At 42.3% G+C, this 19,447-nt stretch overlaps 1 protein-coding gene across 1 annotated transcript in view; it reads right to left on the bottom strand.

Annotated features, from left to right (window-relative positions):
• Positions 1-1,398: 1,398 nt before the first annotated feature.
• Positions 1,399-19,447, bottom strand: part of stmn2b (stathmin 2b) — a 39,197-nt gene continuing 21,148 nt past the window's right edge. Inside the window, exons 2-5 of the mRNA XM_078398196.1 lie at positions 19,278-19,373; positions 17,439-17,617; positions 11,359-11,550; positions 1,399-2,237 (exon numbers count right to left, since the gene is read on the bottom strand). Coding sequence (XP_078254322.1) covers positions 2,178-2,237; positions 11,359-11,550; positions 17,439-17,617; positions 19,278-19,373 — 527 coding nt within the window. The 3' untranslated portion in view covers positions 1,399-2,177. The remainder of the gene's footprint in view (positions 2,238-11,358; positions 11,551-17,438; positions 17,618-19,277; positions 19,374-19,447) is intronic.

The following is a 19,447-nucleotide window of genomic DNA, read 5'->3' as shown; positions in this document are numbered from 1 at the left end:
TTGTGTCTGCCTAGTAATCACAGGCTGGATTTACACGGGATCATAGCGGAGGTTTGGGAGGCGAAACTAGCCCAGAATAATCATGGTACATCGACCTTCATCATAGTTGGACTGGGAGGGGAAAGAGCTGGGACTGGGGGAACTGAGTGAAGTCCTCAGTTTATTCTGAACTACATTGGAATTCATCTGAAAGGAAATTGATAATTAGAGTTAACTTTCAAAAACAGTTACTGGAAAAATTAAAAAAAAAATTCACTGCCTTTTGATTTCTAGGTCGGCTGCCCCTCTTTCACCCTTCCCCACAATCTCACCTTCTGATGTGCAGCTGTTTTATTTTGAATCAGTCGCAGCAAGACCACGCTGAATTGTACCTGAAGATTACCAGACAGAAAGTGCATGTGTATCAAAGATAGGTTAGAAGCATTGAATAGGTAGATTGTGTGATATTGGATGAAAGTAAAAATAAAATCAGGTCACAAATGCCAGGGAGATGAAGCTAAATGAAGGAGCCTCAGTCCATTTTTTTTTCTGTCTAATTGCATTTTGTTTGTTATATCAACACTTTAAAAAATAAATCAAAAATTTTCCAATTTTTTCTCTCTTCCAAACCTGAAGGAGTTGGCTTTTCATGTATCATCCAAGCAGTCACTAATCTATGAACCCATATTTGAGTTGCCAGGCTGATCAACCTCCGAGACCACCAGTCATCCTTAACCCAGTGGGCAGCACATTGCTATTCCGGGCTCAGCAATGGAGAGTGGGTATAACTCTCCATGGTTAGAGCTGTGGATTGTTATAGTTCCAGGTCTGCGCCTTCGTTAACACTGGATAAAGTGTTAAAACCCGAAACGTTACCGATTTTTACTCTTTAAAAAAAAAAAAGAGGCTAATGGAAATGCTTAATGCTTTCAACATTTTTCTTCTTTGTCTACTTTTGAGCCCAAAATTAGAAGTAATGTGGGCTATTCCAAAGCACTGGTACGCAAATCATCCTGCAGCTTAGGTCTCGAGGGATGCCTTGCCAATGCGCAAAGTATAAAATGCTGCAAAATGATTAAGTGCCTGTCGCTGTTTTCTGAGGAGAATCAGTACTCAGGATAATGCACTCGAAAGCACTGAACCATGTAGCACTACCATATGGATCAAAGAGCAGGTAAAAAGAGCTGAACTAAAGATCGCGTGCACTGAGTGAATGATGGACTAGGCCCTAGTGTTTACAAGGCATATTCCTGTTACTGGTGCCCATCTTATCTGCTAGCTAAGCTATCAAGAGGTGACTTACTGACAGTTGTTGAACAAAGCAGATTGCTTTGAAATGATTTAAATGGCTGTCAGTGTTTTACGAAGAGAGTCTGTGTGCAGGAGAATAAAGCAATGAACAGGCTGAACATTTTACAGTTCACAGAACTCCATTCTTTATTATCACAGCTTGCTCACAATGACATACATGAAAATACCACTAATGAAGATTAGAATAAGCAGGCAGCATCCTTCTAGGTTATAACTTTTAACAGCTGGAACAAAGTTTGCAGGTCTTGGGTGCTCGGTGGCCTTACTTGGCACAATTCCCCCCCTCCCTCGAAAAGACCAGTACAAAGCCCCGCTCACAGATCAAGGGGGTTTTGAACAAAGAGAAGAAAAAACAGACCATGTTGCTTGAGAGTGAAAGGTCAAGGCCAGTGTGTGTTGTGGAAAAGAGAACTGACAGTTCTGGGGTTGACATTGAGGCAGAAGTCACTAGCACCATTGACTATCTGACCTTGAATATTCCTCAGGTTCCCTCTCCATAGACTGATGAGCACAGAGCTTCCAAAGAGCCAATCTAGCAATGTCAAATCAGTGGAAGGAGGCAACATAACAGATGTGAGGCAGGACGCAGTAAAGTATGAAACTGCTTGTATTATGCGTACTCCGATCATTAACAAAAAAGAGTGGGTAATTACAAAACAAGACCCAAGTTGTGTTTCCACATCAAACAAATCCTTTTGCAAATTGATTGGTTCACATTTTATTTTTTTTCTGCGTGTGATTTTTAAACTAGAATTTTGATTATAGTAATTGATTTACTGATTTTTCATTAAACCATGTCTCATGACTCCCATACTAATGTATCACTATCCATGAATATATGGGCAGAAGGCTGGATTCAGGATGTGAAATGCATCGGGCTGCAGCTTTCAGCCAGAGATCTCATTCCGCAGTTCCTTGTTCCTGCGGACCTCTGTGGCATGCCTCTCCTGTGAAGATAAACGAGACGCATTTACAAAATATATACTTGCTTAACAAGAAAAAATCATCAGAGGCAAAGAATGAATTGATAAAACAATTTCAATGAGCGATTTCAGCCTTGGGTAAGTAGTATAAGAAGATAACTGCAGATGCTGGTACAAATCGAAGGTTTTTATTCACAAAATGCTGGAGTAACTCAGCAGGTCAGGCAGCATCTTGGGAGAGAAGGAATGGGTGACGTTTCGGGTCGAGACCCTTCTTCAGACTGAAGAAGTATCTGTTTACGTTAACAGTTTAATTGCCAGCAGGATTAATGTTGTTACTGGTTTACAATAGTCAGTAGGTCACAGCATGCCTTTTCACTCTGTCAAAACCGGGGCCCTTGGTTAAATTAGTTTAGTTTAGTTTAGAGATAGACAATAGACAATAGGTGCAGGAGAAGGCCATTCAGCCCTTCGAGCCAGCACCACCATTCAATGTGATCATGGCTGATCATTCTCAATCAGTACCCCGTTCCTGCCTTCTCCCCATACCCCCTGACTCCGCCATCCTTAAGAGCTCTATCTAGCTCTCTCTTGAATGCATTCAGAGAATTGGCCTCCACTGCCTTCTGAGGCAGAGAATTCCACAGATTCACAACTCTCTGACTGAAAAGGTTTTTCCTCATCTCCGTTCTAAATGGCCCACCCCTTATTCTTAAACTGTGGCCCCTGGTTCTGGACTCCCCCAACATTGGGAACATGTTTCCTGCCTCTAACGTGTCCAACCCCTTAATAATCTTATATGTTTTGATAAGATCCCCTCTCATCCTTCTAAATTCCAGTGTATACAAGCATAGCCGCTCCAGTCTTTCAACATACGACTGGGGAAACAGGTTCCTTGACCCATCGGGCCCATGCTGACCATCGGTCACCTATTCACACTAGTTCTACACTCTCATCCACTCCCTGCATAGTTGGGGCAATTTACAGAGGAAAATCAACCTACAATCCCTCTTGTCTTTGGGACTTGGGAGGAAACCAGTGCATCCGGAGGAGACCCAAGCAGTCACAGGGAGAGTGTGCAAACTCCACACAGACAGCACCCAAGATCAGAATTGAACCTGGGTTTCTGGCACTATGAGGCAGAAGCTCTACCAACTGCGACGTCCTAATCTCACTGTGCCACTTTAATCTTTTGCCACTTTGCAACTTTTAAAACAAATTATTGGTAGTGATGGAAACTTGAAATAAAATGGAATTTGCTGGAAATACTCAACAGGTCAGGCAGCATGAGTGGAAAGAGTTAAACAGAGTTACCATTTCAGGCCAGTGATCTGAAACCTTCTCACTGCACAGACATTTTATTTCAGATTTCCAGTGTGTGCAGAATCTTGCTTTGTCTGTGATTAGCTGCAATTCCTGATATGCCTCCAGATGGCACTGTAGGTCAAACTGTACTTTCAGTGAGTGATATCTTAGAAAACAAATTGGAGAAACGCCCTGATGTTCAGGAACGAAGGGTGAAACACTGCCTGTTTTTCATCTCTCCTAATCTTTATTTCTACTCTTCGGAAAGATGCCTGCAAGTTTTGTCTCTTCCAAGTCAATAACATCCCCATGAATTCTTGCTAGTGAAGCAAAACAAATAGCTGAGAAGGAGACCCAGGCTGTGTCATCTCAGGCAGCCATTTTACACACAAGTCTTACCTATCTTCATTTTCAGACGAAACATGTGAGGAACTGTCCTCCAAGAGACTGCTAAAATGTGCAGCTCAGAGATCCACGTTAACTGGGAAAACAGTTGCCTGATTTTAGGGCCAAAACTTAAGATTAAATGAAGAAGGGTCTCGACCCGAAACGTCAGTCTGAAGAAGGGTCTCAACCCGAAACGTCACTCATTCCTTCTCTCCAGAGATGCTGCCTGTCCCGCTGAGTTACTCTAGCTTTTTGTGTCGACTTGAAGATTGGATGAGTTGGCCCAATGGGCCCGTTTCCCTGCTGTCTAACTTTGACCCCGAAAGCATGGTAGTCACATTATGCCTGCTCTGGTCTTTGGTACCATTTACAGATGACCCAGGCTCCAAATTCCAGACATCTAATTTTTATTTCTGTTGGACCCAAAAGGACATGGATTGTTCTACTGGAATTCCAAAATATCTTGGCCCACAGCTGACCCATAGGAAGTTCAATCTCTGGGACAGTATCCTCACCCCACGCCCTCAATGATCTCAGCGTGCTGATTTCTTGCCCCTGTATTTCCTGTTGAGCTGTATTTACAGCTGAGTTCCTGCTTCAAACGCACGGGTGAGCACAAGCATCAATTATATTTAGCGGTTGCTGCCCGTGGTTTGGCAACAGATGGGCTATTTGGTTACTGTGCTACATTGTTGCAGTTTAGTTTATTGTCACGTGTACCAAGGTACAGTGAAATGCTTTTGTTGCGTGCTACCCAGTCAGCTGAAAGACAACACACGATTACAATCGAGCCATTTACAGTGTACGGACACATGACAATAGACAATAGGTGCAGGAGTAGGCCATTCGGCCCTTCGAGCCAGCACCGCCATTCAATGTGATCATGGCTGATCATTCTCAATCAGTACCCCGTTCCTGCTTTCTCCCCATACCCCCTGACTCCGCTATCCTTAAGAGCTCTATCTAGCTCTCTCTTGAATGTATTCAGAGAATTGGCCTCCACTGCCTTCTGAGGCAGAGAATTCCACAGATTCACAACTCTCTGACTAAAAAAGTTTTTCCTCATCTCTGTTCTAAAGGGCCTCTCCATTATTCTTAGACTGTGGCCCCTGGTTCTGGACTCCCCCAACATTGGGAACATTTTTCCTGCATCTAGCTTGTCCAGTCAATAGACAATAGACAATAGACAATAGACAATAGACAATAGGTGCAGGAGTAGGCCATTCAGCCCTTCGAACCAGCACCGCCATTCAATGCGATCATGGCTGATCACTCTCAATCAGTACCCCGTTCCTATATACGTTTCTATAAGATCCCCTCTCATCCTTCTAAATCCCAGTGAATACAAGCCCAGTCTTTCCTATCTTTCCACATATGACGGTCTCGCCATCCCGGGGATTAACCTCGTGAACCTACGCTGCACTGCCTCAATAACAAGGATGTCCTTCCTCAAATTAGGAGACGAAAACTGCACACAATACTCCAGATGTGGTCTCACCAGGGCCCTGTACAACTGCAGAAGGACCTCTTTACTCGTATACTCAACTCCTCTTGTTATGAAGGCCAACATACCATTAGCTTTCTTCACTGCCTGCTGTACCCGCATATTTACTTTCAGTGACTGGTGTACAAGGACACCCAGGTCTCGTTGCACTTCCCTTTTTCCTAATCTGACACCATTGAGGTAATAATCTGCCTCCTTGTTTTTGCCGCCAAAGTGGATAACCTCACATTTATCTACATTATACTGCATCTGCCATGCATCCGCCCACTCACTCAACCTGTCCAAGTCACCCTGCAACCTCCTAACATCCTCCTCACAGTTCACACTGCTCCCAGCTTTGTGTCATCTGCAAATTTGCTCGTGTTACTTTTAATTCCATCATCCAAATCATTAATATATATTGTAAATAGTTGCGGTCCCAGCACCGAGCCTTGCGGCACTCCACTCTCCACTGCCTGCCATTCTGAAAAGGACCCGTTTATTCTTACCCTTTGTTTCCTGTCTGCCAACCAATTCTCTATCCATGTCAATACCCTACCCCCAATACCATGTGCTCTAATTTTGCCCACTAATCTCCTGTGTGGGACCTTAAAGGCTTTCTGAAAGTCCAGATACACTACATTCACTGGCTCTCTTTCATCCATTTTACTTGTCACATCCTCAAAAAATTCCAGAAGATTAGTCAAGCAGGATTTCCCCTTCATAAATCCATGCTGACTTGGACCAATCCTTTACTGCTATCCAAATGTGCCGTTATTACTTATTTAATAATTGACTCCAGCATCTTCCCCACCACTGATGTCAGGTCTATAATTCCCCGTGTTCTCTCTCACTCCTTTCTTGAAAATTGGGATAACATTAGCTACCCTCCAATTCACAGGAACTGATCCTGAATCTATAGAACATTGAAAAATGATCACCAATGTGTCCACAATTTCTGAAGCCACCTCCTTGAGTACCCTGGGATGCAGATCATCAGGCCCTGGGGATTTATCTGCCTTCAGTCCCATCAATCTACCCAATACTATTTCTCGCCTAATGCAAATCTCTTTCAGTTCCTCTGTCTCCCTGGATCCTCTGTCCACTAGTACATTTGGGAGACTGTGTCTTCCTTAGTGAAGACAGAACCAAACAAAGTACCTGTTCAACTCTTCTGCCATTTTCTTGTTCCCCATAATAATTTCACTTGTTTCTGCCTTCAAGGGATCCACATTTGTCTTTACTAATCTTTTAATCTTAACATACCTAAAGAAGCTTTTAGTATCCTTCTTTATATTCTTGGCCAGCTTACACTCGTACTTCATCTTTTCAGCCCGTATTGCCCTTTCTGTTACCCTCTGTTGTCCTTTGCAAGTTTCCCAATCCTCTGGCTTCCCGCTATTCTTTGCTATGTTATACATCTTTTCTTTTAGTTTTATTCCATCCCTAACTTCCCTTGTCAGCCACGGTTGCCTCTTGCTCCCCTTAGAATCTTTCTTCCTCTTTGGAATGAAATGATCCTGCATCTTCTGGATTATGCCCAGAAATTCCTGCCATTGCAGTTCCACTGTCAATCCTGCTGGGAATCCTTTTCCAGTTGACCTTGGCCAGCTCCTCTCTCATGCCTTCATAGTCCCCTTTGTTCAACTGCAACACTGACACTTCTGATTTAACCTTCTCCCTCACAAATTGCAGATTAAAACTTATCATATATTACGGTCACCACCTCCAAGCGGATTAAAGGAGAAAATTAGAAATGTGTTGAAGAATAAAAGTTCTTTGGGGTGAGAGATTATCTGATCAGCTGCCAGTCGCTTTTGAAGAATTGTTCAGGTTTAATCTCTAACAGACATGAAATGTTTTTGCAGAAAAATGTGAAAGGGGAAGGAATATAGCTATCGAAGGGAAATATTTTACGATGCATTTATCTTACCTTCATCAAAAGATCAAAACAGTTCATTTCAAGAGACAAACCTCCATGATCCAAGTTGTAGATAATGGTAATAGAATCAATTTTGGACCAAACATTCCCCGTGTCATTCTGGGGTTGTGTGGTGAACTGACTAAGATCGGCCGTGCGGCTGAGCAATGAGCTATCGAGAGACCAATGTCCGTTGTCAGCAGTCTTGGTTGACAACATTTTATGAGTCATTATTAAAAAAGCATCAATTATGATAATTGTCATTTTTTCTAAACATGGGCATTGTTGGCAAAGCTGCCATTTATTGTCCATCCCTCATTACCATTTATGGTTCATATAGATATCCAACAATTTGTTCCCAACATCACCTGCCTCTGATCCAAGCTGTTGCATTAAATCAAAAAACGTGTTCCTCAATTTAATATGGACAGTAAGAAAAGGGAGCTGGCATCGTAAAAAGGCTTGGCCTCTTTTTGGCTGCTTCACATTCACATTCTACTTTCATGGAGAAGGTTTGGTTTTGGGAAGGTTTGTGTGTTGTGTTTTCCCCTCCTCTCCCGACACCTCCTGAAGTGCCGTGCCAGAGATGCTGATGGTCTGTGGTGAACAGACAACGGGGGTATTCTTTACATACTGGCCATAAAAGCCAATTGCTTTTTGAAATGGTGTCAGAGGTTATGGGGAGAAGGCAGGAGAATGGGGTTAGGAGCGAGAGATAGATCAGCCATGATTGAATGGTGGAGTAGACGATGAGCCGAATGGCCTAATTCTACTGCAATCACTTATGACCTTATGAAATCTAGGCACGTCCTTAGAGTTTGATAAACTGTTGGACTAGGTTAATTCCTGGAATGGTGGGACTATCATATGTTGAAAGGTTGGAGCGACTAGGCTTGTATACACCGGAATTTAGAAGGATGAGAGGAGATCTTATCGAAACGTATAAGATTATTAAGGGGTTGGACACGTTAGAGGCAGGAAACATGTTCCCAATGTTGGGGGAGTCCAGAACAAGGGGCCACAGTTTAAGAATAAGGGGTAGGCCATTTAGAACTGAGATGAGGAAAAACTTTTTCAGTCAGAGAGTTGTGAATCTGTGGAATTCTCTGCCTCAGAAGGCAGTGGAGGCCAATTCTCTGAATGCATTCAAGAGAGAGCTGGATAGAGCTCTTAAGGATAGCGGAGTCAGGGGGTATGGGGAGAAGGCAGGAACAGGGTACTGATTGAGAATGATCAGCCATGATCACATTGAATGGCGGTGCTGGCTCGAAGGGCCGAATGGCCTCCTCCTGCACCTATTGTCTATTGTCTATAAACCCTCTCATTTAAAAAAAAAAAAAATCTCAAATTCTAATCACAACATAAAAGCAGGCCTTTTGGCCCATCAAATCTATGGCAGCTTTCAAGGCAATCATGTGACTATGTTCCTTGTCTTATTTCCCTGCAGACTATTTATCCGCACGTGTTCATTAATAGTCCCCTGGTGCTCTTGCCACTTACCTACACTGGGGGCGAGTTATTGTGCTATTTAAACTAACTCCCTCAATTAAACACACCTATGGATGGAATTCCAAAGCTAACCCCTTGGACGATCTTCCATCTGTGTACTTTGTGAATAGCTTACACAACTACGACGTTATGAAATAATTATCTTATTTGCAGTTAATGAACTGCAATGTTCATTAGTTTATAGCAATGAGGTTCAAGTAAAAGACATAGTTGAACCTCATTGCTATAAACTAATGAACATTGCAGTTCATTAATTCATAGCAATGAGGTTGAAGTATGTCTTGTAATAATTTGCTGGATTTATCTGTTTCTTCTAGTTGAATGTTTATTAAATTTGCTTAACTACAATATTGGCAAATATTGAAAGGGATCAACATTTTGGAAAGTTGGGATCTTATTGATATACATGGCATAGGTACAGTATTATCATCAGGTGATAGGAACAGAAATGGACCAGTTAGCCTTGCCAGCTATTAAGCATTCTTGGTTGGTTTATTATCTAACTCCATTTACCTATTGTCCCATCGTCTTTAATACCATAAATACCATAAATTCTCAAGTTTAAAATTAACGATTTAAAAAATAAAAGGGTGGCGCATGGCACAGCTGTAGAGTTGCTACCCTACAGTGTCAGAGACCCGGGTTCGATCCTGACTACGGGTGTTTTCTGTATGAAGTTTGTATGTTCTCCCTGTGACTGCGTGGGTTTTCTCCGGGTGTTCTGGCTTACTCCCGCACTCCAGAGATGTACAGGTTTGTAATTGGCTTCTGTAAATTGTAAAGTGTCCCTAGTGTGTAGGATAGTACTAGTGTATGGGGTGATCATGGTTGGCATGGACTCGGTGAGCCGAAGGGCCTGTTTCCATGCTGTATCTCTAAAGTAAACTAAACTAAAGTAAAGATCAGCCTAGCACCAATTTCCATTAGCAAAAATAAATCCGATTACTACTGTACGTGAAATGCTTGCACTGCAATGCTGGGCTTCCAAATCTGCTGCGAGTCTTTCTTTATCTACCATAGTGATTCCCCTTGAAAAAGTCCATCCTATCAACCCATAACATTTTAAATTCTGGGCAGTGCAACACACTGGTTATGTAATCTCTCCCAGCAACGTAACTCGTAATCCAAATTTACACGACATGCCCATCTAGACCAAATATCAAAGAAAGACCATATCTTTCCTAAGGAGTGTCGCCTAGAACTGCTCGCAAATCTCCAGCTGTGATTTAATCTTTGAACAGTTATGGCATAACCTTCATTCCTTTTAAAACAGTCATTTTCCCATTCCTCTCAAATAGATTAAGACCACTATTCTATAGATTACAATAAATTACAGTTTTTAAATATTATATCTGCAACCTTGAATACAGGCTTTACTGTTCCACAAGCAAGGCGAGAAGTCGTGATTCCAACCAAATCCTTGTAACAGCTCAGTGTTTTTTTTCCTTTCTGGTTTCTCAGTTCAGAAGGGCATGACTACTCCATGCCCATCCATGTGATCCTGCCCAGTAAGACGATATAGAAGATTTCTTAAACTTGACCTCTGAACGTTGAACCAGAGAGTTACTCTACTTAGCCAAGGTTCTTTCAAATGAATAGTCAAAGATGTGCCGTGGGGGGTGTGAGCCAGATGATGAGTGGGAAGATGTGGCAGCATTCAATCTATGTGGGAAACTGGGAATGGTTTAAGCATGCCACAATCCATTGAGCTACAGAATTGGGGCCTTTACTGATTAGATTATTGAAAGTATTGCACCTATTTTCAAAGGATGGGAAGCATTTTAAAATCATTGTAAAATATTTCAGTTTCTATATGAAGAGGATTACAGCAAGGCAGAGATATGGGAGGTACATCCCAAATGGGATTGCAATGATTTTCAACTTCTCCACCTTGGCAGTAATATGATTGTTGACCAATTGTTCAAATGATCACGTGTGATCATCAGGACTGTTAACTTTTATAACTCCAGGGACTAAATTTTGTCTTTCTGTATTAACTTTATTTATATGCTGTAACTGTAATTCTTTTTTTGTGCACAATCCGCAGGCATTGCCACTTTCATTTCACTGCACATCGTGTATGTGCATGTGACAAATAAAAGTTGACTTGACTTGACTTGTGTAGGAAGGAGCTGCAGATGCTGGTTTACACCAAGGATAGATATAAATGCTGGAGTAACTCAGCGGGACAAGCAGTATCTCTGGACAGAAGGAATGGGTGATGTTTCGGGTCAAGACATCTTCTTCAGACTGAGCGACGTTTCGGGTCGAAACCCTTCTTCAGACCGAGCTTCGGGTTGAGACCCTTCTTCAGACCGAGGAAGGGTGCCCGCCCGAAACGTCACCCATTCCTTCTCTCCAGAGATGCTGTCCGTCCCGCTGAGTTACTCTAGCACTTTGTGTCTATCTTCGGTACAAATGATCACACTACGTTAAAAACCAACCTGGAGCCTTCCATTGTTCCCTCTCCATTGAGGCGATGGAACTGAGGACAACACATTACAAGACAAATGGCAATGATCAAGTACTTTTCTACTCACCCTCTCGCGGAGACGTTCCATAAGGGCAGCTAAGTGAGCCTCGCGATTTTCCTTGTTCAACTCCATCTTGATGATCAGTTTTTCCTCTGCAATCCTGCTGAAATTGTTGTTCTCTTCCAAGGCCTTGTGCAAGACCTCTCGCTCATGATCCCTCTTCTCTGCAAGCTGCTTCAGAATCTGGGCCTCCTGAGACTGCAATTAACAGGAAAGATATGCAACATTTATATATGTAATATGTGAATGCGTGTGTGCATATGCACGTGCGTGTGTGCATGAGGGTTGTAGAGTCATGCAGCACGGAAATTGACCCTTTGACCCAACTCGCCCATGCCGACCAAGATACCCCATCTGAGCTGGATAAATTTCATAAGTTCTAGCAACAGAATTAGGCCATTTGCCCCATCAATTCTACTTCGCCATTCAACCATGGCTGATCTATCTCTCGCTCTCAACCCCATTCTCCTGTCTTCGCCCCATAACCCCTGACACCCTTACTAATCGGCACGGTAGCGGCACGGTAGCGCAGCGGTAGAGTTGCTGCTTTACAGCGAATGCAGCGCCGGAGACTCAGGTTCGATCCTGACTACGGGTGCTGCACTGTAAGGAGTTTGTACGTTCTCCCCGTGACCTGCGTGGGTTTACTCCGAGATCTTCGGTTTCCTCCCACACTCCAAAGACGTACAGGTATGTAGGTTAATTGGCTGGGTAAATGTAAAAATTGTCCCTAGTGGGTGTAGGATAATGTTAATGTACGGGGATCACTGGGCGGCACGGACTTGGAGGGCCGAAAAAGGCCTGTTTCCGGCTGTATGTATATGATATGATGATAATCAAGAATCTGTCAACCTCTGCCTTAATAATATCCACAATTTGCCCACGTCTCGCTAAACCTCTCCTATTCATGTATCTGTCCATGTATCTTTTAAATACTGTTATAGAACCTGCCTCAGCTATCTCCTCTGGCAGCTTGTTCCATGTACCCACCACCCTCAGTGAAAATATTACCCCTCAGGTTCCTTTTAAATCTCTCCCATCTCACCTTAAACCTATGTCCTATGGTGCTTGATTCCCCTATTCTGGCTAAAAGGCTTGCATATCTATGTTGGAAATGATCCTAAAAAGTATTCTATATTCAGTTCTATTTTATTTTTAAATTATCAAGTGATTTTCTATGTATATGGGTCACTGAATTAGATATCATGTTTCTGATGATAGGAATTACATTGCATAAATAAGAAAACAAGTGTTATTAGTTAGGGTAAGACTGTCACAAAAGTGCAGTTCACATTTATCAACATCGATGCAGAAAACAAAAGAAAAGGATTAAAAGAAAAACAATAATTGGTGATGTGAACAAATACACCTCTATTTTGGCTCCATCCTTTTCATACATTCATGAAAAACCCCACCATTATTTTCACCAAAATATACACCAGAGAAATTGCATCTTCATTTTACAAAGGAAACAGAACACAATATTTTTTAAAGATCAAAATGCATCAATTTATCACAGAAAGCCATTGTCTTGACATAATTGGACTTTCTGTGAAGAAAGGAACATTCAAGAGTTGATTAAAATCAAATTAGATTGGAATTTAAAAAAAGGATGTTGCCCAAATTAAATAGAAGGGAATTATTAAGGTAACACTAATAGGAACTATTTAAACTGGGGAAATGAACAAGTGGTGATCAAGGATATTCTAATAAGGTTGGCCTGTGGTGTTGTGAAAAGGCTGATGAATAGGGTCATAGAGTCAACAGCATGGAAATGGGCCATTTAGCCCAAATCGTTCATGGCCCAGATGCCCACCAAATCTAATTGGAGAGAGTATTTATCAAACAAAATCAGCAAATGTGGAGATCGTTAAAACTGAGAGAATAACTTGTAAGGGGACTGAATATCTCTAAAGGTATAGTACGTGTCGTCAAGATAAGTATGGGACCTCTAGAAGAAGGAAGTGTCTTAGTGGATAGTGGTGGTATGGAGTTTGTATTGGAGAGTGTGAGTTTAACGGTGGCGCAGCGGTAGAGTTGCTGCCTTACAGCGAATGCAGCGCCGGAGACTCAGGTTCGATCCTGACTACGGGCGCCGTCTGTACGGAGTTTGTACGTTCTCCCCGTGACCTGCGTGGGTTTTCTCCGAGATCTTCGGTTTCCTCCCACACTCCAAAGACGTACAGGTATGTAGGTTAATTGACTGGGTAATATGTTAAAAAAAAAGAAAAAATTGTCCCTAGTGTGTGTAGGATAGTGTTAGTGTGCGGGGATCGCTGGGCGGCGCGGACCCGGTGGGCCGAAGGGCCTGTTTCTGCGCTGTATCTCTAAATCTAAATCTAAAAAAAAAATCTAAAATATAGCCATGTATGTCATGTATGGGATAAACATGATTAAGTAAGACAGCTCCCTACAAGTAAGGCGAGAGGAATGTTGGAAAATGATAAACCAGTTTTTACGTTAGTTGGTGGCAAACCCCTTGAGCTGGTAAACAGTTTCTGTTTAATAGATGCTTAACACTTAAGCACTTTAAATAAAAATGTATCTGCAAATGTAGTATTTTATAATAAAACCAAATATATGGTCTTGCAGTTCATTATTAGTTGTTGGTGATGTAAGTTTTGCAGTAATATTGTTTTGTACATTTCTTCTAATCAGGGATCCATAAATAACATATATGTTGCAGTGAGAAATAGTATGCATTATCACGGGCAATTGATTGCTGCGAACTGTGGTGAGAAATATTGCTTTCTTATAAATAACGCATGTGGTAATGTTTTGTACTGTATCCTTACCAACAACTCATGACGTACCAATGGGGCTCTATGCCCAGTCAAAACCAGTGATGTGTAATATAGGCCTGTGGGTACATATGATGTTTCAGTCTGGTCCACCTTGAGCAATCTGCACATACCATTCCCCAATGGATTCTGAATGACCTCTGATCAGCAAGGCCCAATGCAATTACCTGCTATAAATGGGAAGCCCCACCTTCAGGTATGATTTGATAGCAAACCATTTCAGGCTTACCAACTGTCAAAAGATGCTGGAAATGTTTGTAAATGTAAATTTAAGGTGAAGGGAGAAAGATTTTATACAAATCTGAGGGGTAACTTTTTCACACAAAGGGTGGTGGGTGTATGGAACAAGCTGACGGAGGAGGTGGTTGAGGGAGGGACTATCCCAACATTTTAGAACCAATTAGACAATAGACAATAGGTGCAGGAGTAGGCCATTCGGCCCTTTGAGCCAGCACCACCATTCAATGTGATCATGGCTGATCATTCTCAATCAGTACCCCGTTCCTGCCTTCTCTCCATACCCCCTGACTCCGCTATCTTCAAGAGCTCTATCTAGCTCTCTCTTGAGTGCATTTAGATAATTGGCCTCCACTGCCTTCTGAGATTAGATATTAGATAGGTACGTGGATAGGACAGGTTGAGAGGGATATCAGCCAAATGCAGATAAGTGGGACCAGTGTAGATGGGACATGTTGGCCAGTACGGGCAAGTTGAGCCGAAGGATCTGTTTCCACACTGTATGACTTTATGACTCCATGACTCTAAATGCTCACAAGGATAAAGATATTTCAAACCTATTAAAAACAATAATATAAAATATTAAAACTGCAGGAAGTTAATATTCTGCCACTGGTCCCCTCGAGAGCAGAATCAGAGCATGGTTGATATGGCAATGGTGAGCACCCTTCACATAATTTTACAAGACGAGCCCTCAGAAGTGTCTTGGATTATTATTTTGATCCTCTCAGCAAAAAAATATATTGTACACAACTGATATAAATCATTTACTCACAAAATGCTGGAGTAACTCAGCAGGTCAGGCAGCATCTCAGGAGAAAAGGAATGGGTGACGTTTCGGGTCGAGACCCTTCTTCAGACTGATGTCAGGGGGGCGGGACAAAGGAAGGATATAGGTGGAGACAGGAAGATAGAGGGAGATCTGGGAAGGAGGAGGGGAAGAGAGGGACAGAGGAACTATCTAAAGTTGGAGAAGTCGATGTTCATACCACTGGGCTGCAAGCTGCCCAGGCCAAATATGAGGTGCTGTTCCTCCAATTTCCGGTGGGCCTCACTATGGCACTGGAGGAGGCCCATGACAGAAAGGTCAGACTGGGAATGGGAGGGGGAGTTGAAGTGCTCGGCCACCGGGAGATCAGTTTGGTCAATGCGGACCGAGCGTAGGTGTTGAGCGAAGCGATCGCCGAGCCTGCGCTTGGTTTCGCCGATGTAAATAAGTTGACATCTAGAGCAGCAGATGCTTTACATTTACTTTGCAGTGAGTGACACTGCTGCAATAAATACAAGTTTTCATAAGTGAGTAATGTTGTTGTGTTGGCTACTTTCTTTCAGCCGATCAGCGTTGATCCCTAAAGGACCAGACTGACAAATTGTGGCACATTGTGCAAAGTTATGAAATACCAATTATCATTTGCATAATAATGCAATAATCCAAATACCTAATATGCATCCATTTGCATGTATTCATGAAAGATAATCATGATGAAAGCAGTTGTTAAGACCTGCTTAACAATTACAATAAATTTAATTTAATTGGAAAACTAACCTAATAAAGTAATTACATTAATGTACTGCTGGGGCATTATTTATCCAAGTGCTTGGAATATAGATTTTTGAATTATGCAGCGCAAATCAAATAATCATGTAGTCGTAAACTCTGGCCAAGGAAAGACACAAAATGCTGGAGTAACACAGTACTCAGGCAGCATCTCTGGAAAACGTGGATCGATGATGTTTCGGGTTGGGACACTTCTTCAATATACCCACCACCCTCCGAGTGAAAAAGTTGCCCCTCGGGTTCAATTTCCTCTCACCTTAAACCTATGTCCTCTGATTCCTGATTCTTAGGCTTGTTTACACTGGAATTTAGAAGGATGAGAGGAGATCTTATCGAAACGTATAAGATTATTAAGGGGTTGGACACGTTAGAGGCAGGAAACATGTTCCCAATGTTGGGGGAGTCCAGAACAAGGGCCCACAGTTTAAGAATAAGGGGTAGGCCATTTAGAACTGAGATGAGGAAAAGCTTTTTCAGTCAGAGAGTTGTGAATCTGTGGAATTCTCTGCCTCAGAAGGCAGTGGAGGCCAATTCTCTGAATGCATTCAAGAGAGAGCTGGATAGAGTTCTTAAGGATAGCGGAGTCAGGGGGTATGGGGAGAAGGCAGGAACGGGGTACTGATTGAGAATGATCAGCCATGATCACATTGAATGGCGGTGCTGGCTCGAAAGGCCGAATGGCCTCCTCCTGCACCTATTGTCTATTGTCTATTTACCTATGGGTAAAAGACTGTGCATCCACCTTGTCTATTCCACTGATGATCTTTTTACATCACTATAAGATCACCCCTCAACTTTTGTAAGTCAACATCTGTAGTTCCTTGCGTTTACTTTATCTTCCAAAGCCCAGCTGGTCTTATATTAGAAACATGCTTCTTTTGTGATTACTGCGTCGCTGATATTGTTAAGTTAAACTTTAAAATGACATAATATTAGATATAATCAGAAATTTGAGTTTTCTAGGAGTATTTCAAACTCCTTTCTACACTGTGGGCAGCAGGACAGCCAGGAGATGGTTGCAGACTTCTGATGCCCGTTTCTCTGCCCTCCTGCTACCAGCCCCAATAGTCTGCACGTGGGATCATGGCTTGTGCGGGCTGGTGAATTTACAGCCGTGAGAACCTTCTTTCATCCTGCCCTCAGCTGATATTTTAAACTCGCACAGATCATTTTCACTGTCAGCTGGTGAAGACTAAGTAACTCCTCTTCAACCAGATGCTGATTTCCAACTTAATTGACTCTGTATCTCAGGGAACCTCTAGAGAACCTCTTCATTTGGTTGTGCAGATGCTGGTTTAAACTGTCGACACAAAAAACTGGAGTAACTCAGTTCTGACAGGCAGCATCTCTGGAGAGAAGGAATGCCATTCCTTCCCTCCAGAGATGCTGCCTGTCAGAACTGAGTGACTCCAGTTTTTTGTGTCCATCCTCTTAATTTGGTTTATCGCTAATCAAATTATTGTCTGCATAATCCAAAACATATTTTCTACCTTCCTCCTGCTCTCGGCATCCTCCAGCTTCTTCTGGATCTCACCCAGAGAGAGATCCTTCTTCTTTGGAGATGACAAAGTTCGGTCCAGTGCTGGAGCTGTTTCCGGAGAAGGCGGCTTTAAAATCACCTCAAAGGACTGACCTGAGGCACGCTTGTTGATCTGCTTCACTTCCATGTCTGGAGAACAACGCATCGCAGGTAAGTTCATGCATTTCACCACAGAACCAATTTACATCAAATCACTGCACTGGGTTTGAGGTTGAGCTTATGTTACCGTCACATGTACCAAGGTACGGTGAAAAGCTGTTCTTGTGCGCGAGCCAGTCAGTGGAAAGACAACACATGGTTACAAATGAGCAATCCACAGCGTATAGATACACGATAAAGGGAATAACGTGAATAACATTTAGTGCAAGATAAAGTCCAGTAAAGTCTGATCGAAGATAGTCCAATATAAGAAAATAACTGCAGATGCTGGTACAAATCGAAGGTATTTATTCACAAACTGCTGGAGTAACTCAGCAGGTCAGGCAGCATCTCAGGAGAGAAGGAATGGGCGACGTTTCAGACTGAAGAAGGGTCTCGACCCGAAACGTCACCCATTCCTTCTCTCCTGAGATGCTACCTTACCTGCTAAGTTACTCCAACATTTTGTGAATAAATACCTTTGAAGATAGTCCAATGGTCTCCAATGAGATAGATAGTAGCTCAGGATTACTCTCTAGTTGTTGGTAGGATGGTTCAAATGCCTGATAACAGTTGGGCAGAAACTGACCCCTGAATCTGGTGAATCTTGGAGAAGAGGGATTGGCCTCTTGTGTTGTCTAGTGGGAAGAAAATACTAAGGCCTCAACATGCACATCACACTGTGTTAGTCAGTGAGTAGCAAACTCGGGTGAAGCAAAGTTTATCTTTCTTGTTTTAAGTGATTGTGGAATTCTATTGATTTCAGTTGCAAATCTATGACTTCCTCTAACCTGGACCTTTATGCGACACTGCAGCTGTACATTGAAAAAGAGCAATGGATTCAAAGAGTAGTTCTGAAAAGACTGCATTCCAGACTCGAATAGCTTTGGATGAAAGGTTCTTGCCTTTCTCGGTTGATTCTTTGATAAAACAAGTGGTCGTTCTGATTTTCCCTTTGATTTCTCTGCAGTTCGTAGTCAACTCAACCACCTTGCCCATTCACTAAAATGCACTCTTCAAATCATCCAACTGAAAAGACTCTGACAATTCATCGAGAGGATGGCATCAGCACAGTGGCTGAGCTGCCATGCTGAAGTTAGTCTCTGTTCCCAGCCTTGCAGAATCCATGATGTGCATTCAGTGTAGATGGTCCTTTACAGCACCTCTTCTGGGCTGACATTCTCTGGTGCAAATCAGTGTTCCTAATGCATTTGCAGGCCTTAATTTGTCGTTTAAAATAAAATCTTGGCTCTTACACAGCAATGGCATTCACATAGAGGTGTGGCTTGAAACCCAATCCCAAATATATTCATCTCAAAAGATGTGTATTTCATAGAATAAGAAAACGGGAACTTAATAACTCTAAGAATAAACAGTTTTGATTTAATTTAATGTTTGCCGGAATCCCACAAAACACAATTTGGTTGATTTCACCCTCCAATTAAGTGAGAGATTACACAGTTGCTTGCTTGGGAGTGAATTACTTGAAGTGTAAATTCTTAAATGAATCCAGAATGGCTCCATTTGAAATGCCGCTACAATGAAGTGTTCTGGGATGTGTCATCTTTATAGAATTGTTGTGTGAAGCTTGTACATTAAATCTTTACTGTGGTCAAGATGCAATGATTGCAAATGCAAATGATTGACTCACCATCATAGTTATAGAATGCCGCAGCATGTGGTTCAGAGTAAAAGCAGGAACATATCAGAGAGAGCATTGAGAGCTCCTTCATTTTCTCCTTGTAGGCTGAAATAAAATAAAACACAGTCAATAGCTTATTGCAATTAGCTTTCAGATAAATTACAGAATGTTATATGGAT

This window comes from Rhinoraja longicauda, chromosome 4 (assembly GCF_053455715.1).
Source record: "Rhinoraja longicauda isolate Sanriku21f chromosome 4, sRhiLon1.1, whole genome shotgun sequence".
Classification (NCBI taxonomy): domain Eukaryota; kingdom Metazoa; phylum Chordata; class Chondrichthyes; order Rajiformes; family Arhynchobatidae; genus Rhinoraja; species Rhinoraja longicauda.
Note: the sequence above shows the minus strand (reverse complement) of the source record. Positions and strands in the feature narration are given on the sequence as shown.